The sequence below is a fragment of the Ziziphus jujuba genome, chromosome 11 (assembly GCF_031755915.1).
Source record: "Ziziphus jujuba cultivar Dongzao chromosome 11, ASM3175591v1".
NCBI classification, from domain to species: domain Eukaryota; kingdom Viridiplantae; phylum Streptophyta; class Magnoliopsida; order Rosales; family Rhamnaceae; genus Ziziphus; species Ziziphus jujuba.
In genome coordinates this window covers 12,407,310-12,433,364 of record NC_083389.1, presented here as the reverse complement: position 1 = coordinate 12,433,364, position 26,055 = coordinate 12,407,310, and the positions used below count along the sequence as shown (strand labels likewise).

The following is a 26,055-nucleotide window of genomic DNA, read 5'->3' as shown; positions in this document are numbered from 1 at the left end:
ATTGAATTTCTTGGTAGCACAACATAAATAAATAATTTATTTATTTATTTATTTCAAAAGTCCTATGGGCATCTGATTTCCCAATTTTATGTAGCTTCAGTTAATAAAAGAACGGTACCCAAAAATTTAAAAGAGTTTGTTTTTTTTTTTTTTAATAATAACAAAAATCCAGTATACCGATCACCAGCACAGCCACATTTTGAAATTATTATTATTTTTTGAAATTATTAGTGATACCATATTGGTACAAGATACATATAAGAACCAGTTGCGCATAAATTGGTCTTTTTGAGAGTCATTTGATTAATTCTAAAGGGTTGGAAAATATTTACATACTTATTAGCATATGATTAATTTGATTTTGGAATTACATTATCTCCATTTTGTAAAACCGTAGAAATTAGTGAGCAACTATTTCCTAATAATAATAATAATAATAATAATAAACAATATAATAGAAATTAGTGAGAAAATACCTAATAATAATAATAATCATAATAATAATCCAGTCCGATCCTGTACCAAACATGGGACAACTAATCCAACATTCAGTCCAGAACTATACCAAACACAGTACTGCACTATTCGATCCTGTCCGATCCTGTCCGATCCGAACCTATCCTGTCCGATCCCATCCGATCCGGACCTATTCTGCGTACCAAACGCCCCCATAAGGTGTATATTATAGCAATTGATTAATTAGTTGAGGGGGAAAACGGTAATAAAACTATAGTCGTAAGATTTTATTTTATTTTTTTTCCTTTATTTATTTATTTATTTTTCCTTTTTTCAATCTTCTTTCAAAATCTTTGAATTTATTCATTTATTATTGTTAATATTATTGAATGGGTTAAAATATATATAAAGCTCAACCTTGTATATATCATAGACTAGACATAAGCATTAAAGATCAAACTAGAAAAGTAGCCTCTATTAGCGGCCCCAAAAAAAAAAAAAAAAAAAAAAAAAAAAAAAAAAAAAGAAAAGTACCCCACATGATCAGGTCTTTTGATAAGTCTCAGACCCATAATCTGCCTAACCATGCTCTATGTACATTGGTCCATATAATTAATATCCCCCAAATACAACCGTTGAGTCAATATGATAATGCCACATGTAAAGTTTCCAAGAAGTAGACAATCAACGGTTATATATAAATCACACGTACAACGTACCGCATTCACACGCTTTCCTTAATGCTCTTCCTTACAACGGTAACACCCCACCCCTCCCTTGGCCCTTGCTCAACTCTCTTTATAATTCCAAGACTTTGCCAGCTTCAGTTTCATCTCTCTCTCTCTCTCCCCCTCTCTATCAGAAAAATCTCTTATCTATCTTGTCCATATATCAGCTAGCTTTTTGTGAATCTTTCTCATTTCGATTGTATATTTTGATACTTCTAATTAGATCATACATATAAATATATTTGCTTAATAATTTTCATGGAGTTGCAAAGATTTGTTTGCCTGCTGATCTTGTTGGTGTCATTTTTTGGGGTTATTTCTTCATGCCAAGGCTACAAATTCGATGTTGGTGGAAAAGATGGATGGGTTTTGAAGCCCTCAGAGGATTATAATCACTGGGCTGGAAGAAACAGATTTAAAGTCAATGACACTCTCTGTAAGTAAATTAATCATTGTTTCATTTTTCTTTTTTGCCTTTAATATCCATTTATAAAAATTATTAATTCTTGGTTTTTTTTTGGTTCTTGCTTGACTTTTGATTTTGTGGGTGTTTGTTTTTTGTATGGAAGATTTTAAGTACAAGAAAGGATCGGACTCTGTGTTGGTGGTGAACAAAGACGATTACAACAAGTGCAACACAAAGAATCCAATTCAAAAACTTGAAGATGGTGATTCTGAATTCAAATTTGATAGGTCAGGTGCATTCTTTTTCATCAGTGGGAAAGATGGAAATTGTGAAAAGGGTCAGAAATTGAATGTTGTTGTTTTAGCTGTGAGACCCAAACCATTCCCTCTCCCTCATCCTAAAACTCCTCCACCATCATCCCCCGGAGCTCACCCTCCAACCGGGTCAGGACCCATTTCTCAACCTCCTCTCGCTCAACCTCCAACTGGGCCCCAACCCATTTCCCCATATCCCCATGTTCACCCTCCCACGGCAACTCCTCCAACAGGGTACGGACCCGTTTCCCCATCCGGACCATCTCCTCAGGCTCACCCTCCAACCGGATCCGGACCAGTTTCTCCATCCGGGCCTTCCCCTCAGGCTCACCCTCCAACCGGGTACGGACCCGTTTCTCCATCCGGGCCATCTCCTCAGGCTCAACCTCCTACTGGTTCAGGACCAATTTCTCCATCCGGGCCAGCACCTCAAGCTCAACCTCCAACCGGGTCGGGACCCGTTTCGCCATCGCCATATTCACCTGGACCAGCTGGTGCACCATCGCCGTCGGCCGAGACTCCGACAACGTCTCCGGCGTTAACTCCATCATCACCACCATCTCCGACGGAGCCATCACCGCCTTCAAGTACGCCAGCACCGGCACAGCCGACTCCGACACCGACCAGTCCGGCAGGTTCGCCGACGTCGAACAGCTCGGAGAACCTGGGAGCACCACCGGGGTCTTCGCCGAATAATAGTTCATACGCTGCTGAAAGTGTAACTCCATCGACTGTGTTGGTGTATTCGGTTACACTTTTGGTTAGTGTGGGTTTGACTGGCTTTCTGAGCGGTTCTCTCTGAATGTAATAATTAATAACGTATAGCTAGGCAGAAGGTTTCACTTTCTCCTCCATTAGGCTTAAATTTTTTCCATTACTTAGTTTTTTTTTTTTTTAATAATTATTATTCTTATTCTATTTTATGTGGTGTCATAATTACAATCCTATATAGGGATGTGGATTTTTTTTTTATATTAATAATAAATGGTTTCAATATTTTTTTTTTTTTAAATGGTTTGGGAAGAAGGTTCTCCGTTTTTCTTTTCCATAATTATTGTAGTTCATTTTGGTTTCATTTTGTCATGTTTTTTTATCAGTGATTGTACTTATGAAAAGGACTGGTTATGGCTAGGGGGTCTACAAATTATTATATGATTGAGAAAATAATAATATAAATGACATTTTAATTTAAAAGTCTCATTTATAAAATAATCAAATAAACTATATGTTTGCATATCTTTTTTTTTTTTTTTCCTTGAACTATGTTTGCATATCTTATATGTACAAATACTGAGTGATATATATATATATATATATGATTCTTAAGTTATAAAAAATTCTTATGGTGCTTGGTAGCATGACTAACCTGAATTGGAGTGAAATAAGAGAAACTGTTTCATGAGGATAATATGTGTATATGTATATATGCTATTATGTGTTATTCTGATCATCAGAATTACATAGCAGCTATGGACGATTCTAAATTTGAAAAGTAGCTCGTAAAGGAATTAGACTTTTGGAAAGCTTACTTTTTTTAAAAGTAGTTCATAAAGGAACTAGGCTTTGGATAAGTTTATTTATATATTGACACGTACTTCGTACAGCTTTCAATGTGAATTGAAGTTTTACTTAAAACAAGGTAGATAATAATTAAACATTACCCCAAAAAAAAAAAATAATAATAATAATAATTATATTCAAAGGCGTGGTATTTTCAATGTTCTAAAAAAAAGGAAAAGATGCCGTTTAGACGCTTTTAAAGGTGATGTTTTTATCAGATAATGTTTTGTATAGAAAAAAATAGTTAATATTTTATTGACCGTTTAATACATATCTAGATGCTAAAAAATACAAATTTTTTTGTTTATTTTTTTTAAGATTATTTTTTAAAAATATTAAAAGATAATTTATAAAAAATTAAAATATATATATTTTAAGATTAAATTTTTTTTCTTAAAAAAAAAACATAATATATAAAGATGAAGGAATTAGAAAGAAAATTTAACAAAAAAAGAAAAAAATGACATAAAAAAAGAAACTAGAAACTCTACTAGCAAATAATGCTAGTAATGCACATTTATGGATTACCGAAGATTGTGATAATGATGAAAATGATGATGAAATGGAGAATAATATGTTACTATCTAAAAAAGATTCTAGAAATGCTCAAGTTGAAATTAAAGAGCCCAAGAAAAATAATTTTGTATTGGATGACATGGAAGATGAATTGGATGAATATGTAAATATTGAATTGGAATCCAATAAAAAATTAGACAAGAGTTAGATTATAATAATAGTTAAAGGATTATGATAATAGTTAAAGTATATATTAATCTATAAATTCTTAAGTACTGATTGAGTTTTGAAACTAATCTGTTGTTGGAACCTTAAAAAATATATATTTTTATAAATCTATTATGATCAATTACATATTAATTCATATTTATTACACATATAAAAATAATATAGACTTATATATATTTTAACATTTAAAATATAAATTATTTTACTTATTTAATAGTTTTATAATAATTAAATAATAAATAATTATGAAATATTTTTTTATTTTTAGATTTCACCTAAACTCATAAAATGACTTAATCTTATCATTTTGCGACCCCTTTTAAAACACTGGCTATTTTATGGAAGTACTTGACTCATAAAGCATGAAAGGCATTTTACCAATTTCAATTTGATTGATTTATTTAAAAGTTGTACACGAACGCATGCATTCTGCTGTGCTCGTATTTTATTATTTTTTATTTTTTTGATGAAATTCTGCTGTGCTATTGGGTGTGCTTAGATTTCCGTAGTTTAGAAGGAAAACAATTGAGTGAACTATTATTTTGTACGTACACACACATATATATATATATATATATATATATATATATATATATATATATATATGTATATAATGTTCAAGTACAGGTTAGGGTATTCATACCTTATGCTTGACTTTCCTACTTGCTGCCAGATCACAAATCGGAACAAAAAAGATGATTAAAAGATAAAAACTAAGTGGCCGAATTTATTGAATATTACAATATGTAGTTCATCTTAATTACTAGGCGAAAATAAGCTCCCCCAATTTTGCATGGACAAGAATTTGGTAGGCAGGTCATTAACAATGGGAGCACCTAAAACATTTCCATTTTAGACCTAATTTTATTGTTAACCATTTCGTAATCTAGAAGACAAATCTAGTTAATTAACTAGCTAGGATTTTTATTTTATTTTATCTTTTTATAATATACTTGATATATGTAATTCACATCAAAATGATGAATCTAATCGACAAGATCAATTTGTGATGTGAAAGTAAAGCTAGATTTGTATTTGTGATGTGATAGTAAAGCAAGATATATGTTCCAAATTGACAAGAAAATGGATCAACATGAGGACTAGTGGCTCGTCTTGGCTTTTCCCAATGAAAAGAAAAGGGGTGACAAAGATGATTTGCTAACGAAGCTAATTATCTGTATATTAACGGAGAAGTATGAATCCCTCACAGACATATATACAGAGCCAAACTGACCCAAATCACTATCATAGCTGAGCTAGCTGAGGGCATCTATATATGGATGACATGTGGACATAATAATTAGTTTATATATATATATATATATACACATATAAATATTTGCTAGAAACTTCATGTATTAATTCTAGGCCTTCATTTTTTATTTTTTATTTTTTTTTGTGGGTAGAATAATTCTAGAGCTTCATAATCACTTGATTATATCTCTTTCATATTTGAAATGCCAAACTCCATAAGTTATAAATTAATTAATTTATTAACTCCAAAAAAAGAAATAAAATATTCCATATATGTGAATTGTACATATGACAAAAAAAGGGGTTAGAAGGTAAGAACCAAACTTCTCCACATATATGTGAAATAAAAAAAATGATATATATATCATATTTTTTTATCATGGACATAGACGCCCAATTTACAACGGAGCATCATTCATTTATATCTGATCATAGGTCAACTTATTACATGATATAAAAAAGTATATATATATATATATATATATATGTATAGATATGTTTGAGGAGAAGCTGTTTACATTGGAGAGATGACTGAAAGATGTGGTAATTATCACAATGTAAACACTTTGAACTCAAAAGAGAAAGAAACTTTGTCCAAAAAAAAAAAAAAAAAAAAAAAGAAAAACACAAAGAAAGGATCTAATTATGATGCAAAAAGACAAAAAAAAAAGAAAAAAGAAACAATGATATTAAATGGAGAAAATGACAGCATTTTGAAGGTAGAAAATTAATATAAAGTTGGAAACGTGAGACAGAGGAATTTGAGGTGGGATTTTTGGTTTTTGTTATATTTGTATATATAATGTTTGTGACTGTAAAAGAGTCACGCGTGGCAAATGATCATAAAGTGAGTGTGGGCCATCTATATCGACATGTTGGAATTGTAGTCGGTGGGCATTTGGAGAATTCGCCACGTATTCAGCCAATTCATAAAAACAAAAGAAAAAGAAAATGGTCGACAACAGATGCAGTTGGTCCCACAATTGACCTTTTAACCAACACATTGCATGAAACTCGTCTTTCCCACGCTTAACGACACAAATGCGTCACTATTTGGAGCTTGACTCGGCTTTTTTTCTTTTTTCTTTTTTTTAACAACTATTTTATTAATTACCAGTATTATGTGTATTCAAAATAATCTAATAAGAGATTTATAAAGAGTAATACTAAAAAAATTAGTATTTACAATTATTAAATTTATATAATTTTTTTTAATTTTGTGACTTTGAATAGTTATATTTTACAATTGATTTTTATAAATTTTTTATTATATTAAAAACTGAATATGTATTACCCTTTAACCAACTGGCCATTTCGTCACCAAAAATGTTGTTGACCGTTTGATTAATCTCTGTTAAGTTTTCACTCAACTGTCTCTGTCTCTGTCTCTGTGTCCCATCCCATCATATATAATTGATCACAATGGGCTTGCTTTCTTTGTGGCTATCCATTTTTACGGCTTTTGCTCATTAAGACTGTTATTTTCATGTTCGTTTGGGACATGTGTATGTCGGCAAGGTGTAGATATATATATATATATATATATATATATATATATATAAATATACATACTGGGTGTCTCTTTTTAATCTAGAAATGGTGACTTTTGAATTCAACTCATTGTAGAGGAAAACAACAGTTTGGTTTGTGGGGACACTCTAATATATATTTGGATTAAATTAAAAGCTTTTGGTACGTTGTATAGTTTATATGGAAGTTAATTGAGTTCACTTAATTGGATGGGGATTTTCCTTCTTTTTTTTTTTTTTCTTTTTTTTGATAATTTTGATAAACTTCCACCTCATCTTAAAGATAATTACCCTTTTATCTGCTTTAATTTTATTGATAAAAATGAAATGGAAATTAATGCTACAGAAGCGGGGGCCTATGCTATTAAAAGTCTTTCTGAGTGTACGGATACCATAAAAGTTTAAATGCAAACTTTTTTAGTGACAAAAAGGAAAACAACGGTAGTAAAAAGATCAAACGGGGATTTGCTGTAGTTTATTTTTATGTTTTTTTTTCCTTTTCTTTTTGGGAGAAATAAACGAGATTTGAATCATAAAAAACATGTACGTATCCTATGCGTTCGGGCATAATGACGTGCCTTTTTACACCCCACCAAACATAAAAATAACTTTTATCCATCAAAAAATATAAAAAAGCATGATAATGACTGTGTCTTTCCCTAAGAATTATCATTGCATAAAAAGGAGAATTGTTTATTCAAATTTATATTATTATCCTACTAATGGTTTAAGTGGACCTCCATCCCCCAAATTCTCAGCTTCCATTAATTATATAGGTCTTAATTGTAAATAAAATCACTTTTAACTCTCTTGGGAACGTTCTTGATAGAAAAAGTATAGCATTTGTAAAATTCAAATTTTGCACTGTAATGGAAATCGAATCGAAAATCTTAACCACAAAGAATAAGAAAAGAATACTGGTATGCATATGATACCTTATTATTTCTTCTTGACCGAAACATATAACCATTAAAAATGCTTACTTTGAGCCTTGATTGGGAATATGATTGGATTAGACATTTTATAAATCCATTTCGAAAACGTTTCCAATTCACTCTTGAAGACTTGGACTGATTGAAAGCATATACAACATATAGGAGCTCATTACGTGTGCCTGCTGTGTCCCTGAGATTTGACTTTGGAATTAATTTGTCCGAAGTTTTTACCAACGATTTAAATAGATTTTATACCAATTTTCCGGGAAAATGAAGCAAACAACAGGCAAATAGTGGCACGGCAGAATGACACAGTCCAAAAACCAAATGAGATTCTCTTTATTGGATAAGAAACATGTAAAGGACAAGGACAGGACAGATGTCCATAATAAACTTATTGGACAAGGACAACTTCATTCTTCAGCACCAAGGCTGCTCATCTCCATATGGATAAGAAATACCATATAAAAAAACAAAAAAAAAAAACATTTTTAAAAGAGAGAGAAATCCAATGAAGTTTTGTTGCTTTCTTATTTTCTATGAAACACAAATTTAATGTTCATAAAATCATGTACTGCCGTAAGGAATAAGTAGTGGAAGGTGGACTAAGAAGCGGCTCATAAGGATGCCAAATGTGTGGATTTTATATTATATACTTTGGATAGGAATAGTTGTTTATTATTATATGAATTTATTTGTCGAAATGATAATTAATGACTTGTTTAGCTTATGGTACATGGTTGTTGGGTTAGGATCAGACAACGATTTACTTTTCAAGCTCTCTTGAGGACAACATGTGTGTGGTTGAGGATATTAATAGAAATTGAAATTTCAATTATATGTAATACGCTCAAGTCATCCACAAACCAGACAGCGAGAGAGAGATGAATGCTAGTTGTTACATCAAAACTAGTACCCCACCGACCTCATGAAGGAAATAGCTATCAAACTTCGAGTTTGTATGAGAACAATAAACTATAAAAGAAAAATTACCAATAAGAATCCGGGACAAGCACAAGCTTGTTATGCTCTTACTCGGCTAGAAAAAATTTGTGAAACTAGGATTCTCAGAAGAACCACCATCTCCTTTGCCGAGTCCCCTACAGTAAAAAATGGAGAGTTTCAGTTCAAGCTAGTGAGGAATATGAAAGTAGCTAAATGAAAAGGGGGAGAGAAATCAAGACCTTCCGACTCTGATCCTGTGGCTGTAATATTATAGGCTGGGAAAGAGCTGCATTGTCAACGTTTTGCATGTACGGTCGCACCTTCTCCTCCAACATCTCATTTAACTGAGTTGATAGCATACGTGTTATATGATACGTGTAAAATATAGAATATAGATGCATGTATATGACTTTATACATGTTCACAAGTGGAGCATATTGCATGTCATACATCAAATATACCAGAATTAAAGCATTAGCATGGTCAAAATACAATGCTACAGATCATAAAATTCTTCTGCCTCCACATAAAAATCTTAAGTTGCTAACCTTTTCTTGACGCCATTTAGTCTCCCACTGTGCATCTAAAATTTTGTCAGCAATTTCTCTTTGGGCATTGAGAAGAATAGTCATCTCATACAACTTTTCAGGATCTTTTAAGTCTTCCTTGTTCCATGAAGAAGCATTCAATGGAAGGTCCAGCTCCTGTCATGGATATGCGGTTAGATTGAGACAATCCAACTAAAACTGAGCTTCTTTGTGTTCCTTTGGTCGATTGTAAACATAGTTTGTCACGAAAAACTAAAACTGCTAAACATACAATATATATATATATATATATATATATATTTAGAACTAAAAACACATGATGAAAACATTCATAATGCGAAATTAAAACTAGCAGAATAGAATGAATACAGAGAATACTTACTCCCCAATTTTGCGGCCTTGGTGGGGGATCAAGTTTCATGACCTCTACTTCCATTGCCTTCTTGGCTTTATAGTAAGGGACATTTTTCACTATGACAGGATCATCCCTGGCACGGACAGGATCTATGGAGATCAATGCCTGTCAAGAATTAGTGATTCTTTTATCAAGTAGTTTCCCAAAAATTGATTCGTAGGGATTGTACTAAGCTTTTTAAGTGGGAAAGTTAACAATTCCAACCTTTGAGGAAATGAAAATCTGAAAGTTCAAGTTAAGAAGAAAAAACTATATATACATGGAGAAATGCACACACACACACACACACACACACATGTATGTATCAATCCAAAAGACAAGAGAAAAGAGTCTTCAAGCATTTTATGCGTTTTCATCAGTTTGCTGATTACCAATAATTAAAGGTCAGCCATTATTACACAATATCTGTCCTGAAAAATTATTGGATCATGATCAAGTATAGCTATATCTATTAATGGAACTTATCCAGAACTTTTTAAAGACACGCAACATTAATAATTTTTGCTCTTAAACAATAATTTTTTCCATAATGAAGTAACTAGAGAAATTTAAAGCATATACAAAATTCATACTGGTAACTAGTTCAATAAATTTCAATAAGAAATTTCTATTGGCAAAAAGAGTTTCTTACTTCCTGCAAGTGCTCCCAGCCAGGCTTTCTCTTGGCCACCACATCACGAAGTACATCATACCGCATAGATTCCTAACCCAACCAAAAGTGAAATATTTACAGGAGGAACTACCATAAACATGAGTGGACGGTGCTAGTAATGAGCTTAAAAAGAAACAAATCAAACAAAAGAACGATGTACATCAGACATTTTTCCGTTGGATAAAGTAGCAGCAACAAAGTTTATTAAAGTACCAATTACTTTTAATTGGATATTAAGGAAACCAGTCTTTTAACATATACAGGTCCTAGGTAAGAAACATGGGAAGAATAGACAACAGAAAGCTGTATTTCTAACTCAATATTTATAACATTGGTCCATAAAATCAAATGAAAAATTCCAGCTTTACTGGTGAATGTTGGCATCCTATATTTAATATGTACACATTTTGACAACCATGCCTATAATCTTTGAAGAGAACACAATAATTACGTGTTTACCAGATGCATGTATATAATGTGTTTTATAGGTTACCCATAAAAAGAAAGCTTACAAAGTTGGTTTTCCCAAAAAATGATTATAACACTACTTGTTCTGCATAGCTACCATTCTTATATTTTACGACTTATGATTACTGCTAAAAAGTATCACTCTACAAAGCAATCAACCAGCCAATACAATAAAATTCATACCAGACTAATCTATAAATACAAAATGTTGGTTATAAAATTTATACAGCACTTATATAAAAAATTTTAGTGCCAATATTTTTTGCTCAGATTTAGATAAAGAGTTGTATTCGCATGCCCTCCCATACCATGGGATTGACCAAATCTGAACAATCCAGTCAAAGGAATTACAAAAGTCACTTATGCATTTGAATACATCATTATTATTTAAATGTATAAAGTTATAGAGGTTTTGCTCAAACAATCATGAAATTGTGAGAAAAAAAAAAAAGCCTGCGGAAAGCAAAATACACCAGAAACCTTGTATTGCCACCAAATTTTGTTCTTGACGTCATCATCATACTCAAAACCACCAACAATCTGAGGCATAGTAAACAACCAAAAGGCAGCAATGCTGGGATCTTTCATACTGTGGACAATGTGCTGAAACAATAGCAGGACCAAAAAAGGGAATGTTAGGAAAAATAGGTTGTCTAATTTTGACACATATTTATGGAAGCCATTCACTATTACAGAAAAAGGAAATAGCAACGAAACAAAAGCACAAAAAAAAATTTGCATGCATATCGATTCCCTATAACCCTATATGCTTATTTAGCAGTCAACAATTATGACAAAGAATGTAAGAATCCTTTTCTGTTATCATAGAAGCTTCTTCTAATCACTGTCAAAGGTTAAATAAACTCCATGGCGAGTGACAAGAATCATTTATGAACACAAGTGAAAACATATGTCAAGACACAAGACAAACTCAAGGCACAGAAAAGGACTGTGCCTATCATCTTCAATTTTTTTCCATGACAATATGTTCTCTGTCTTTCTTTCTCGTGCAAAGATGAAATTGAAAAAGGAGGCTATACACTCCAAAAGTACATAGGATCATCATTCTCAAAAAAGAATGGACAGCATATATTACAATTGTAGATGAATTCAAGTATATGCTGCATGGAATTCTAATTTTAGATGGGAACTAAAAGCATTAAAAAAGTTAAACAATGGACAAGTAAATACTAGCCTCATATGGGTAATCCATCTTTCTTAAGACATTGTACGCAATCCATGGGGGCTCCATGATCTGCAAGAAGGAGAAGAATGAGAATAAGAAAATGAGCCAAAAAGGCAGAAGTATAACTAGCATGGAAAAGTCAAATAACAGTGCATCAAATATGACTAATTGAACATGAAAAATACGTGATAAGTGACTTCCAGACAATAGTTTTAGGGACATCATAGCCGTAAAAACAAGATGGTCATATGATTTTTGGAAATATTCTCCAAGTCATTTATGGATCCTAACTTGCGCATTTACATCATATGCAGTGAGTCATTCAGATAAATGCAATGGGTTGCACTATAATTTGAAAGCTTAGCAATTTAAAAGAACAACTCACATCATCTGCAGAGATCCTAACTTGTAATTTGTGTTTACATTCAGGACAGCCCATTACACCCTGCAATCCAATAAATATTTTGCATAAAGATTAAATTCAACATAAAATTGTTACCAAAATCTTGTACAGAAAATTCTTAGACGGAAACATGTGGTAAACCATGTAAAGATTAGAAGAACCCCATAAAGGTTAAAACCACAAAACAAACTTTCACATAAAAGTAACTCTTTTACCAAAAGGTGGATTTATTTCTATGTGAAACAGTAATAATTTCAACAAAATTAACTACAGTAGTAAATCGGAATAGTAAGAGTCATTTAAAACTATTTCAAGCATAACTAAGACAGATTACTGTTCCATCACAAGTTGGGCAGTCCTTAGATGGCAAGGAGGTATTCAGATCCATGGCAGATGGAAGGTGAATCAACTCAGCCCGACTTTCAACAATAGCATCTGCAACGCACTCTGCTGTTGCCTTCTCCCCACTACAAAAGCAGAAATGAGGGAGTCATGAAATGTAACAAGGTAAATAATCAAATCAGTGCGGCTGAATGGTTTCATTGAAGCATTGAAGCTGAGGATAATGTTTGTAAATTAAGTATTAAATTGATCAATTAGTACACTGAGTACCTTCTCAAGGCGTAATTTTTCACTTGGTAGTGCACCCTCCCTGATCCTCTGCACATGGTACACTGCATTGCCGACCATCCATTGCAGGTTCGACAGTTCCTGCACTTGAAGATCAACTCAGGTAAGAAATCATTCAAATTCAACCAAGCCATGTACTATTAATTACCTTCAAATGCATCCATGATAAACATGAATCACTAAGATCCTTTCAAATTGAATTAGAACTAGAACAGAGTTATTGAAGTACAAGTGCCATAGAAGGGAAGCCACACATTACCTCTGACAAACCACCTTCTTTCCGAGCTCCAAAGCAATGTCATAAGTCCCAAGAGTAGCAACAGCCTACAACCAGCCCATGGAGAAAGTAGAGTAAATAAAACCTATAAACAAATTCCCAATGGTAGCAATGCCTAGCAAATTTTAAAAATTTTACAAGTTCAACCTACAATGTCCAAAACATACGCAAAAGCCACTGGACAATGGGGTTGGGGGCGATAAAAAAATTAAAAATAAAAATAAAAAGTCGAACCCTTTACCATATTTAAGCTAAAAATTCTCAGAATTTCCATACTTTAACACATGCCCAGTTGATTAAACTTCATGAATTATAAGAACTCACAAAGATAACGTCAAAGTCTCGAGAAAGCGGAAATTTACAAACCCATGTTCAATTGAACAAAGACCCAGAGACCCAAATAAGTAAATGGAAAATATCGCCCAGAAAAACACTCAAAATTCCCAGAATTTTATAGAAACAAAAAAAAGCCCAAGTAAATAAATTAAAATAGAATAGTGCAGAGAATATTGACTCACAAATATAGAAGCGTAGGAGAGCTTGGAGATTAACTCGGGGACACCAAAGCCACGAGGAGCAGAACCAGCAATGTCATAAGCAAGAGTGAAAGGCGAGAGCACGAGCTTTATTGGGAATTCGAAAATGTCAATGAGCTGTTGGCCATAGCGAGCTGTGAAAAGCTTGTACTGAACATCCGCGAACTTCTTCAAGTTCTTCACTAGACGTTCTGTTCCTCTCGCCATGACAGAGAGCAAGAAGCGAGGCACTGAGAGACTGGGAGACAGAGGAACGAATTTGAGGATAAATGATTGTTGCCGTTTTGCGGGATAGAGAGGGAAGGAGATCTTATCCCGGATATCGTATAAATGGGATTATCATTCATTCCTACCTATGTCTACTTATCCCCGTTTCCAAACACCAATCCTATTCTTTAACCCTTTTTTTTTTTTTTTTAAAAAATAAATAAAATCGTAAATGTTAATTCTCAATTCTCCAGAAGTTGGAAATCTATATTATTAATTTTTTAAAAAATGATTATTATGCTTTAAAACTCAATTACTATAATCATTCTTTAAATAATTCAATGAACTTTGATTATGGTCTTAAAAAATAAAATAAAACAAGGCAAATTGAACAAGCACCATAACAATCAAACCTCTAAAGACTTAATTCTCCCTGTGAATATTAATTTACTGTTTGTTTCTTCTTTACATTTGAATTATATTTATCAAACTTAACCAAAACTATCCGATTATGTTCTATTTTATACTTGTAATGCCATGGCTGATATAGACTTTTTTTTTTTTTTTTGGGTCCTTATTTATTCTCTTTTAATATTTGAAAATATTTACTTCTCAATTGATAGTACTTTACGTATTTTTCAATATTCTCAAACAATACAACATGTAATAGTATTTTCCATCTCAAATAGCAGCAACGAGTTCAGAATCAGAATAATTAAGTTTTTGTTATTTTTTTAAATTATTAATAATTGAAATTAATTCTTAAATAAAATTAATTCAATTGATAAGGAATTTATACTTATATAATCCTATTGGTAAAATTTGGTAACTTTTAACACAAAGTTTTCTGCAATTAAAAACATGTGTAAAATTTTTTCAAATTCAAGAAAACCAAAAAGTCTTAAAGACCATTATTTGGTGAGGAAAAGTCTTAAAAACATTATTAAAAAAAAAAAAATGTGTGCACGCCAAAAACATTTTGTTTTGTTTTACCAAAAACATTGAATCAAAAAGATTTCCAAAGTGATTCAACTAGTGGCAGCCATCTTCTTCGGCTGAGAGTGAATTATGCTTTTCAATTTATATATGATACGATAACTTATGCGTCACAAAGGACTATATATTTGACTATAAAATTCATAGGACCTCAAAGAACCACCACAAACCACAAAATATTATCTCCACCAGAAAATAAAAAATCACAAAATATTATCCAAAAAGTTAGTTTAAATTTTGATTGACCATAATAATATTGTCAAGATGCCAATGCAATTCTATAATTAAGAATTCATTAAACCCAAAAACTTAATTACATTAAAAAATTTCCAAACCAATTAAATAAAATACTAATAAAGAAAAAAAAAAAAACATAGTAATAAAGGCCCTAAGTCTCCAAGACAAAATAAATTACGAAATTACTGAACTCCCCACAATCCCCATCTCCATAGAAGTACACGTGGACAAAACCAGAACAACCGTACTTCTTTTGCCCAATAAGACTACAAATTTGAGTCACTCACAGGTGGCGGAATCACCGCTCTTCATCAGTAAAATCTCAGACAAATTTCTGTCACATTCTGTTTCTCCAAGCAAAAGTTGAAGCATTTTTTTGTGAAGGTTAGCCTCCATTTGAAGCTCAATCCATTCTCTCTCAAGCTTTAAAACTGTCTATCTCTCTCTCTAGAACCACCCAATGGCGACGGCATCAGCAGTGGCCGTGAATGGATTGAAGCTGGGGACGACATCGCAGGCTTACCTTGAAAGCAAGGCAGTGAACGACACAAGGGCTCTCTTATCGGACCTGTGCCGCCAGTTCTACAACCTTGGATGGGTCTCAGGGACTGGTGGTAGTATCACAATCAAGGTCCATGATGATTCCATTCCCAGGTCCCAGCAGCTTGTCCTCATGTCCCCTTCTGGTACTGTTTTCCACAATCTTTGACAGTGTTATTGTTCTGGGTTTTATGGTTTATTTTTGAAATACTTATTGTTTATGGTTGTGCCTTTGTGTTTGATTTATGGGTTTTCAAGCTGTACTCTGATTGTGTATTCCTTTTTGTAGTTTGGTTTCTTGTTATTTATAATCCAGGCTCATTTTTGACTTTGTATATTCTGCTTTGATCGTATATAGCTGGGTTTTAATTTAAATTATGGGTTTTACGACTTGAGCTGAAACTCATTTAGGAATGTTGATTAGGTGCAAAACTGAAATTTAGCTGTTGTTTGCATCTGGGCATTTGTTATGTATATTCAACTCTCTCTGCCCCTGTATTACCTTAATTTCTGGAAATAAAATATCCAAGCTCTTAATCTGACCTTCACTTGTCGCTTGCTTTATGGATTTCTACTTTATGCCTAAATATGATTTTTTGTGTGTTCATGTACAGTTTGAATTCTTGGAGTTTATGCATGTTTATTTTTTTACAGAGCTTTATTTTGTCTGTTAATTATGGGTATTGAAAGCTCACTATAGTTTGTGTTATACAATATGGGCAGGTGTTCAGAAGGAGAGAATGGTACCTGAGGACATGTATGTGTTATCTCCAAATGGGTCTATCTTGTCTGCTCCATCTCCGAAGCCATATCCACATAAGCCTCCCAAGTGTTCTGATTGCGGTCCTCTTTTTATGAAGGTAACAATAATTTGTATACTGAATAATAGTTTATTCTGGGTATTCATTGATTTTTCCAAATCCAAAGATAGAAAAACCAAATGTAATGTAGCCACAAAATGGTTTATCAAATTGTTAAGCTTTTCTCTGATTATGTGATTATGTGATTGTGAGGTAATTAATATGAGCATTAAATTTGTTAGCATATATAGATAATAACTTCTGTTGTATGGTTGAAATGATGCGTTAAATTCACTATTCTGGAAATGGGTTGTAATGCACTCTTTTCTTTTTTTCTGTGCATCTTTACATTTTTCCTGTGTGTGGTTATGAGAATTAGATGACAGTAATGAAGTTGAAATTCTCATGTTTTACGACTACAAAATAGCTAAAAAAAAAAAAAACAACTGTTGTTACAGAACAAACAAGATGGAGGTTGTAGTCTTTCCTCCCCCATTGTAAAATTAAGTTTGTAAGGAAAAATAAAATAGAAATACTATCTTTTCCTACAGCTGGTTAGCAACCATTATAAGCATTATGAAACATTTTGTTTGCTAATTACCACTGGATCGCTATCAGAAAAAAGCCAAGAAGCGATTGATATCATGGGCAAAGAGGTCAAGGAATCTAAAATACAAGGTAAAATGCAGCCTGATTCGCATTTGATCTGATTTTGGATGTCTTGAGAAGGTTTATGAAAAAGCCATGTAACCTCCATCGTTTTGCTTCTGATAGAAGTGTGAAATTGAGTCATTGGTTGAAACTTAAGAAAGGAAGGGAAAAAAGTCATTGCTTGAAAGTGTAAATTGAACAATGTTTTTTATGTTTTTTTTTAGCTCGCAGCAGTTATTGTTTCAGAACTTACTAATTAAAAATATATGATAGCTTAGATGCTAGGAGGGAAAATCTTTGAGCTCTAAATTTTGGCTAGCACTGTCAGTTCCCATATCTTTCCTAAAAATGCAATTCTGTTTGATTATTTTCATTTGAATATCCCATGTTAACATTTTCTTTCTAGAGAAAATTTCAACTGACCTGTTATTTTAACTTATTTTTATATCTATATGTAAGCTGAAAAAATTATTTCTTGTCAACTTAAACGATCATAATTGACTACTAGCAATTTGCTGCTGCAATTTGATTGTTTTTTGTACCAAGTCTTTTATTTGCCACAATGCTAAATCTTTTTTATATCCATGTATATTTGCTTCTTATCAACGCTTTTCTAGCTATTTTTCAAATAAAGTATATTACTTCTCTTGCAAACTAGTGAAATTTTGAGGTTTTGGTATGTGGTTTTAGAACATTGGTGCATTGATTTTGATAAAAATAAAATGAGATGTCTAGCTCTGGCTCTAGCTCTAGTTATCACTTTTTCAATTAATAATAAGTTTTTCTTTGTTAATTTGGATACTTGTAATGTATGTTGAAAGCCATTTTGATTCTTGAATGCTATTCATTCACTTCCATATGCAGGCCCATGTTGCTCTAGAACTTTGATATTTCATTGCTAAACGCATGTTGTCCATCTGTTTTTCATTGCATTTTTTAGTATCTGTTACTCAAGGCATACCTTATGAATTTCATTTGGGTGTCTATTTGTTGATATAAACTTTACAAAAGGCTTATCTCTCTTTCAATTATTGCTTTTGTTTCTTTCTTTCAAGATGTCACCTTAACACTTATTTCCCTGAACTTTTTAAAGGCATATGAGATGCGCGATGCTGGAGCTGTTATTCATAGCCATGGGATTGAATCATGTCTTGTGACAATGCTCAATCCATTAGCGAAAGAATTTCGTGTAAGTTTTGATTGTTGTAGCTATTTGTGAGAATAAAACTACTAGTCTTTCCTACAAACATAGAATTATGCACACTCCTAGATTCTTTAAAGCTGTTTTGTTTTCCCTTTGTTTTTTTCCCTGCTGTGTATTGGAGGCGGCTTTTTTTGTACCGAGTATTAACTGCCTCATTTGAGATGTGTTTGGAAAATTAAGGAACTTTCTGTCATCTAGGAGACAATAACATTATATCCATGGTACACATGGGACAAACTGACATAGGGGGGCATAATTGGTTGGGACGGAACAGGTACACACGCCATCTAAAGATTGTACATTAGTAATTGGAATGTTGGTTGGTACTCAAGGTCTTTGGTTGCTGAAAGCACTGTGCTAAAGTAGGAGTTTCTTTATACATTGCTGTTATCTCTACCTTTGACAAGGTGGATAATTCTCATATGCTCATAAAAGCTTTGGATGTGATCAGGAAAAATGGAAAGACGATTAGGATGTTGAAACTGAAATATGTGATGTAAGAACTGAAAATTTGATCAAATAGATCACTCTGGAAGCATTTCAACCAAGAAGTCTGGAATTTAGTCAAGTGGGATTTTCAGCTAAAAAGAATAGTTGATTATTATGCTTTAAGAAATAACAGACTGCGTATAAAATAGTTTCTCTAAAGGGCATTCTGATGTTGAAGCAGGCATCGACCGAGTTCGTTTGCTATATTGTAATGAGCTGTTCAGATACACCAAAAGCTAATGCGATTCTCTTGTTGGGTTACTCTTGTTACCTTGTGCATTCATGTGTTGTCTACTACTGAGCTCATCTTATAATCTGCTTATTTTTCTTTAATATATATGTTCTGTGTTATAAAAAAATTTGCAGATTACGCATATGGAAATGATCAAAGGAATCAAAGGACATGGTTATTATGATGAACTGGTGGTCCCAATCATAGAGAACACTGCCTATGAATATGAGCTTACAGAATCTCTGGCCAAAGCCGTATGTACATTTTATGCTCTTTGAATCTTCTTGACGAATTAATTAATTAATTTTTTATTTTTTGATTGTTGATCTGGTATTCTACATGAAGCTGTGTAAAAAAGGAATAAGATATTTTCTGTGGAACAGACCTGATGATCATAACTTTATATCAGATATGTCGGATTTAGGCACAGCCACCGAGAATACTTTGCTGTGGAATTTTGTATGATTAGCTTTTTCTTAGTGGATGCCATTTTCTTTTTCTTATTTAAATAAAAAAATAAAAATAAAAGGTAGCCTTCTCGGCTTTTCCAATCTTGGTAAATATGTTCTTTTAGAAGAGCATATTTCCCCTGGCCAAAAACCGCAGGATGGTTCTCCTGAACCTCTCATATTTTTATATTCTATTTCTGTATAGAAATTTCAAACTATTTTCGCCTTCTTGTCTTGCAGATTGAAGCTTATCCAAAAACAACAGCTGTGCTTGTTCGCAACCATGGCATCTACGTATGGGGAGATTCATGGATCAGTGCAAAGACTCAGGTGTGCATTATTAGTGATCAGTCATGTTGAGTGGTCATGGGCTCTTTTAAAAATTATATACGGCCCCCAAAATCTCCTAGTATATCTCCAGCCTAGGGCTTTGTGTATGATTTATCCTACTTGTTTATCTCCACTGCTAAAACTTGAGAACTGTGTTGACTGTCCGAACATAGTTTGAAGCAAAACTGCAGCTTATTAATTTCAATTGCATCCCTAGGGGTTAGGAACAGAAATTTGGTCATAAAAAAAAAATTGGCTTTCATTTTTCCATGTTAAAGCATGAATTACAATAACTGTCAGTCTAAAGATTGCTGAGCTTTATACCAACAACAATGCATAAAGATGTTGACAATATTGATGAATCATCTTATTCAATATTGGTTATAAATTGTCAAAGCATACACCAAATTATCCTTGATAGAATAAAAATAAAGATAAAATTATAATCAGCTGACATTTAGGGTTTTGTATGTTTTTACATTGGTTATGTGTGATTAAGGCTTTAGAAATTTTAAATACATTGTTGTATGATTAATAGATTGTCTGCTCCGTCCAAGAAAAGGGGCTCCTTTATGCTATGTGGTCAAAGGCTGTTTTCATCAATTGCTTACTTGTGCTTTCAGGCTGAATGTTATCACTATCTCTTTGACGCTGCCATGAAACTCAATCAGTTGGGTCTGGACTGGACTACTCCAAACCATGGACCTATTCAAAACACCAAAGGAATATCTGGAAGTTGTGGGAATAGAAACATATCTGTCAAGGCGGGGACTGCAGATTCAAATCACAAATATGAGCCATCGCAGGTGAGTTTAAATTTGTTATTTCTCAGGTCCTGGAGTCATTTGTACTTTTCTTTCCCTTGAAGTTCCATTGTCAGGTTCTCAAGTTGTCCCTAGTTTTATGTAGCATTAACTTTGTAGCTTTTAGTTTCAAGTACAATATTTTAGTGTCTGATGGATCCAATATTTCTTTTCTTTTTGTTTTCATTTTTTATTTTTTTCCCCCACTTTTGATGCAGCGATGTGTTGTTCTTGACATTGAGGGAACTACTACTCCCATATCATTCGTTAGTGATGTTCTCTTTCCATATGCCCGTGATAATGTTGGGAGGCATTTGTTGGCAACATATGAGACTGCAGAAACCCAAGATGATATAAAATTGTTGCGCTCCCAAGTAAGATGTTTGATCAGGAGTGTTGATATTGCTTTTGGAATTTCCATATCTGGTTTATAATACTAATTTAGGGCTGTTAATTATGGTTCACAGAATTTTATACAACACTTCAATAAGATTGTACTTTAAGTTCTTATCAATTTCAGCTTATAATTTTTGCATCCTTGTTGCAGGTTGAAGATGACTTAGAAAAAGGTGTTAATGGTGCTGTTCCCATCCCTTCTGATGGTGTAGGGAAAGAAGAAGTTGTTGCAGCTCTGGTTGCTAATGTGGCTGCAATGATAAAAGCTGATCGGAAGATCACTGCCTTGAAACAATTGCAAGTAAGGAAAATTGAATTTAGATGGAGCTTGCTTGATATGTAGTGATTCTCAAGGATAAGGCTGACTTTTAGTTATGTAGGGTCATATATGGCGAACTGGATATGAAAATAATGAATTAGAAGGTGTAGTATTCGAGGATGTACCAGAAGCTCTTGAAAGATGGCATAATCTGGGGATAAAGGTAATTTCTTCTCTTCTTCTTTATTTTATTTAGATTATTTTATATTTTCTTAATTTCAGTTAGTTTTCTGTATATGATTCCATATCACAGTAAAGGCCTTTGCAAATTTACCCTTTACAATAACAGAAAGAGAGGTTTTCTTGATACTGAGAGAGGAAGAGAGATAATTGAAAAGGTCGTCATAATATGAAACCTAATATGGAGTACTGACAATCATTGTGTTTATCTGTTGTGTGATCTTGAATTTTGGGTTCATTCATGAACACCCATATCTCTATTTAATTGTTAAAGGCTGTTCAACTTTAATATCATTTTAAAAACATTCATATGGCAACTTATCTCAGATGTGCCTAAACTACATTAGGGAACCTGGTGATGTTTTCGGCTTCTAGCTGCTGAAGATCAACATACCCTATATAAGATACCTAAATAGGTCTTACATGGTGGATTACCTAAATAGGCTTTCAATTTTATGCATCTATATGTTTTTATTATAGCTGATGGTACTAGATGTAATTCCATACATTAATGCATAACATATCAAACATAGTTAGATTTCTCTTTCCATTTTTGAGTGCTAGAATGACTCTTATTCAACAACGCCCAAAAAAGCATGGATAAGAGTGTTTTGTGGGCTTAAAATCTAGATTATTTTGTGGGCTTTTCAAAATGTGGACTTTTTAGAGATTACAGAGACCGCCATACACGTGGATTAAGTGTAAGCTCATTCAGTGCTGAAGAAATTATTTACCTGCTGTACAATATTATAGCTAGACATTAATGCAAAATGTGGATAATGCTCGACCTGTGATATATATGTCTTCAATTTACATTTGCAATGTTAGTAAACTTTACTTGGACTGCAGGTATACATTTACTCTAGTGGTAGCAGGTTGGCACAAAGGCTTATATTTGGTAAAACAAACTACGGGGATCTAAGAAAATATCTGTCTGGATTTTTCGACACAACAGTGGGGTACATATTTATTTTTCTAGACAGATTTCTACTTTATGTGATATTTTGTTGTGATTGCTCTCCTTCATTTAAATATCTGAAACCTTCTCTTCCTCAGTAACAAAAGAGAAACACGGAGTTATGTTGAAATTGCGGAATCCGTTGGAGTTGATAAGCCATCAGAGATTTTATTCGTAACAGATGTCCTTCAAGAAGCTGTAGCAGCAAAAGCAGCAGGTAATGTAATCGCTATGATTTCCTTCCCTTCACCTTTAATTCATCAGGATATAGGCCAGGAAAATGCTAGTAGCCCTCCCTATATGAATTTGACTAGCAAATTTCCAGTTTTATTAGTATCGGAAACTTGCAAAACTACTTACTGGCATGAGTTATATTGGAGGCATCTTTCAAAACCTCGTTATCTTTAGCATTAGAATTATGAAAACACTTTGCAAATGCCCATCTTATAACTGCCTTCATGAAAAAGTTTGGAAGGGTCATGTCAAGTTTAGAGAGTCTTCCATCATCTTTCGGAAGAGTTGTGTGTTTAACAGCCTATCCATGACAGAAAATTCACTCTGCATGATAGTGTTTTCAAAAATCATCTAGAGCAGAATTTCTTGGCAAATCATTTCTAGTGATTTTCTTTGGCCCTTGGAATGGAACATTTTACATTTATTCATATGATCTTTCAGGGCTGGAGGTGATTATCTCACTCCGACCAGGAAATGCACCTCTTCCGGACAGTCATGGGTTCAAGACAATCAACTCTTTTTCGGAAATCTAAAACTATATAAATGTACTTCTGAATGTCAAGTGACATTCACATCCGTACTATGAATAAAAATGTGTAGATATTTGTGACTTTCGGGTTTTGTAACAAATATTAACTGTTTTCTTCCATCAATGTCGATGGTTCTCTACTTGGATTAGTTTTGAGGACTGATTATTGCTTATTAAATAACTATATAACTAGCTAAAATAGTAAAAGAAAATCACTAACTAATTGTGGTTTTAAGGAAATTGTGGCAAAATCATTGTAATTTGTATCTCTTTCTAGTAATTACAAATTAAAATAAGCAGTCTTTTGCAGTTAATAATATCGTTTATATGTTAGTAACATTTGTGTATTGCGGGCTCAAGGAATAGGCCACTAACCGATGCCCATTTTGAAGGGCATAAATTTTTTAATTTATCGGTTGGATATACTTCCACTTTTTTTATTATTTGATGCATAATATTGATAATATTTAACAATTTGTTGTGTCAAATTTGTAAATATAAAATATAATATTCGAGTAGAAACTTAAGGTATATATTAAGGAATTTTGATATTTAGAAAAACAAATAAATTATAAATCATTTCCAAATTTTATTATTAGATCATAATTTTTGTTGAAATATATTTTACAAATTAAAATAACAAAAGATTTTAGGTTTAGGAAAATTATATTTTCAATTTTTTCCAATTGAAATATCATGTATCGACACAAATTTAAAAAAATTTAAAAGAAAATTAAAATCAATTTAATGATATTATAATATTTTTCAATTTATGATTTGATTTGATTTCATATTATTTCAGCCACTGAATCTAATTTATTATTATGTTCTTCAAGAAAGATATAATTTATTATGTACAGATGGCATAAAATGCGTTATCCAAGTATATGTTCTTCTTCTTTATAAAATACAAACTCAAAAGATTATCCTATCATTAATTTTTTTAATAAAAAATTTATCACTTTAATTTTATATTTATTTATTTTTAGAATCTCCTAATTAGTTGAAACAGCACTACATTTACACAAATGGTAGAATTAATTACAGTCTGTTATTATTTTGTTTTGAATTTTGATTCTCTTGGATTTAATTCTTTCAATTTGTATTTGAATTTCAATTTGAAAATGAACTTTCTCCAAATATGGTATATATATATATATATATATATATATATTAAAAGTTATTTTTTTTATTGTATATTATAAAAATCTTAATCTTTTTAATTTAATTTTAAGTTGGAAATTTGAAAATTATTTGTTCTGTCGAGTAGCCCAGAGGTCGGATCTTGAAAAAGCAATCCCATTAAAGATAATAATACAATCTATATTGTTTGTTTGTTGAGCTTAGCAATTATTATTGTTTTATAATGAATTAAGTAATTAACAGTTACAATTTTTTTTTCTTTTTTTAATCCAAAAGAACTTTTAATATCTTTTGAAACAAACAGACAGGACAACTTGTGTAAAAGATAAATAAATAATTTTTTTAAACAAACAGACAGTAAACCTTGTGTAGAAGATAAATAAATAAATTTTTTTTTTCCCTATTAAGAGTCAAATATCTTATTATTTGTTCCAGCTTTAATCGATTTATGACATGAGATTTAAAATACGGAAAGAAAAAAGTCTTGACATATTTATCTTCTTTTTGCTAAATTAGATTCATTTTCAATCGCCATCATTATAGACGTCCACTTTTTCTTTCTTCTGTTTTTTAGTTTTTGTCTTTATTATACTATACAAACTTTTATTCTTCCACACTAGCTATTTGTGCAAAAATATCTGCTAGATATAACAAAATTGATAGCTCTCTCACCTTCAAACTATATACAAAAACTAGTATAAAATGTGCAAATACAAACTTCTGAAGCAATTGAAGTGAAACTTGACCTCTTTACATCTCTCTCTCTCTATATATATATATATATACACATAGATTATTTTTGGTGATAGACCTCTTTGCATATGTATATATATATATATATATATAGTTTTACTGTACAATTTGAATTAGATAATGGACTTTACTCATCAAATTAATACATTAGTTTGTAATTTTCTATAACTTTGTAAATAATGTGGACCCCTCTAGCCACTTTTTAGCTATGTTAAAAAAGAAAAATTATAATTTATTTGCAAATTGAACGCATCAGTTATAATTTATTTGCAAATTGAACGCATCAGTTTAAACAAACATACTAATATTGTTTATATAAATAGGTCTATTTAAAAAAAAAATAATAATAAAAAATTATAGATGTCTGAAAATCTAAAAAAATCCCAACTGTAATTCAAAACAGGTTCTTTAATATTTTGAGTAGCAAATAATTTGAAGGTTGGTCATAATCAGATCTAGAGGGATAATTAAAATTCTCAAGATTTTAACTCTGATTTTTTTTTTGGGGGTACTAATTTTTTCTATCCATCTCTGTTTTCCTGTAGAACAAGATATATGAAAAAGGGAAAATACCTAGTCTACATGATATGACTCAATCTAGTACACAACAAGGACTTTT

At 32.1% G+C, this 26,055-nt stretch overlaps 3 protein-coding genes across 4 annotated transcripts; 2 read left to right on the top strand and 1 right to left on the bottom strand.

Moving 5' to 3' along the window:
- Nucleotides 1–1,232: 1,232 nt before the first annotated feature.
- Nucleotides 1,233–2,900, top strand: LOC107422443 (early nodulin-like protein 4). The gene is made up of 2 exons (XM_016031895.4): nucleotides 1,233–1,620; nucleotides 1,754–2,900. The coding sequence occupies exons 1-2, from the start codon at nucleotides 1,443–1,445 to the stop codon at nucleotides 2,704–2,706; spliced, it is 1,131 nt and encodes a 376-aa protein (XP_015887381.2). The 5' UTR covers nucleotides 1,233–1,442; the 3' UTR covers nucleotides 2,707–2,900.
- Nucleotides 2,901–8,739: 5,839 nt separating this feature from the next.
- LOC107422413 (uncharacterized) lies at nucleotides 8,740–14,267 on the bottom strand. The gene is made up of 12 exons (XM_016031849.4): nucleotides 13,969–14,267; nucleotides 13,433–13,497; nucleotides 13,156–13,254; nucleotides 12,878–13,010; nucleotides 12,526–12,585; nucleotides 12,150–12,209; nucleotides 11,435–11,557; nucleotides 10,466–10,537; nucleotides 9,802–9,939; nucleotides 9,420–9,575; nucleotides 9,111–9,215; nucleotides 8,740–9,026 (listed from the first exon to the last, which is right to left on the bottom strand). The coding sequence occupies exons 1-12, from the start codon at nucleotides 14,191–14,193 to the stop codon at nucleotides 8,994–8,996; spliced, it is 1,269 nt and encodes a 422-aa protein (XP_015887335.1). The 5' UTR covers nucleotides 14,194–14,267; the 3' UTR covers nucleotides 8,740–8,993.
- Nucleotides 14,268–15,719: 1,452 nt separating this feature from the next.
- LOC107422451 (probable bifunctional methylthioribulose-1-phosphate dehydratase/enolase-phosphatase E1) lies at nucleotides 15,720–23,689 on the top strand. Of its 2 annotated transcripts, XM_016031905.4 has the most exons (13): nucleotides 15,720–16,112; nucleotides 16,690–16,826; nucleotides 17,385–17,444; nucleotides 18,511–18,606; nucleotides 19,477–19,596; nucleotides 20,032–20,121; nucleotides 20,745–20,927; nucleotides 21,143–21,298; nucleotides 21,472–21,621; nucleotides 21,701–21,802; nucleotides 22,669–22,778; nucleotides 22,876–22,994; nucleotides 23,453–23,689. In XM_016031905.4, exons 1-13 carry the CDS (start codon nucleotides 15,887–15,889, stop codon nucleotides 23,542–23,544), a joined length of 1,641 nt encoding a protein of 546 aa, XP_015887391.2. In that variant the 5' UTR covers nucleotides 15,720–15,886; the 3' UTR covers nucleotides 23,545–23,689. The 2 variants fall into 2 exon arrangements, with proteins under 2 accessions (XP_015887391.2, XP_015887392.2); XM_016031906.4 differs by lacking the exon at nucleotides 17,385–17,444 and having other exon boundaries at nucleotides 15,721–16,112.
- Nucleotides 23,690–26,055: the final 2,366 nt, after the last annotated feature.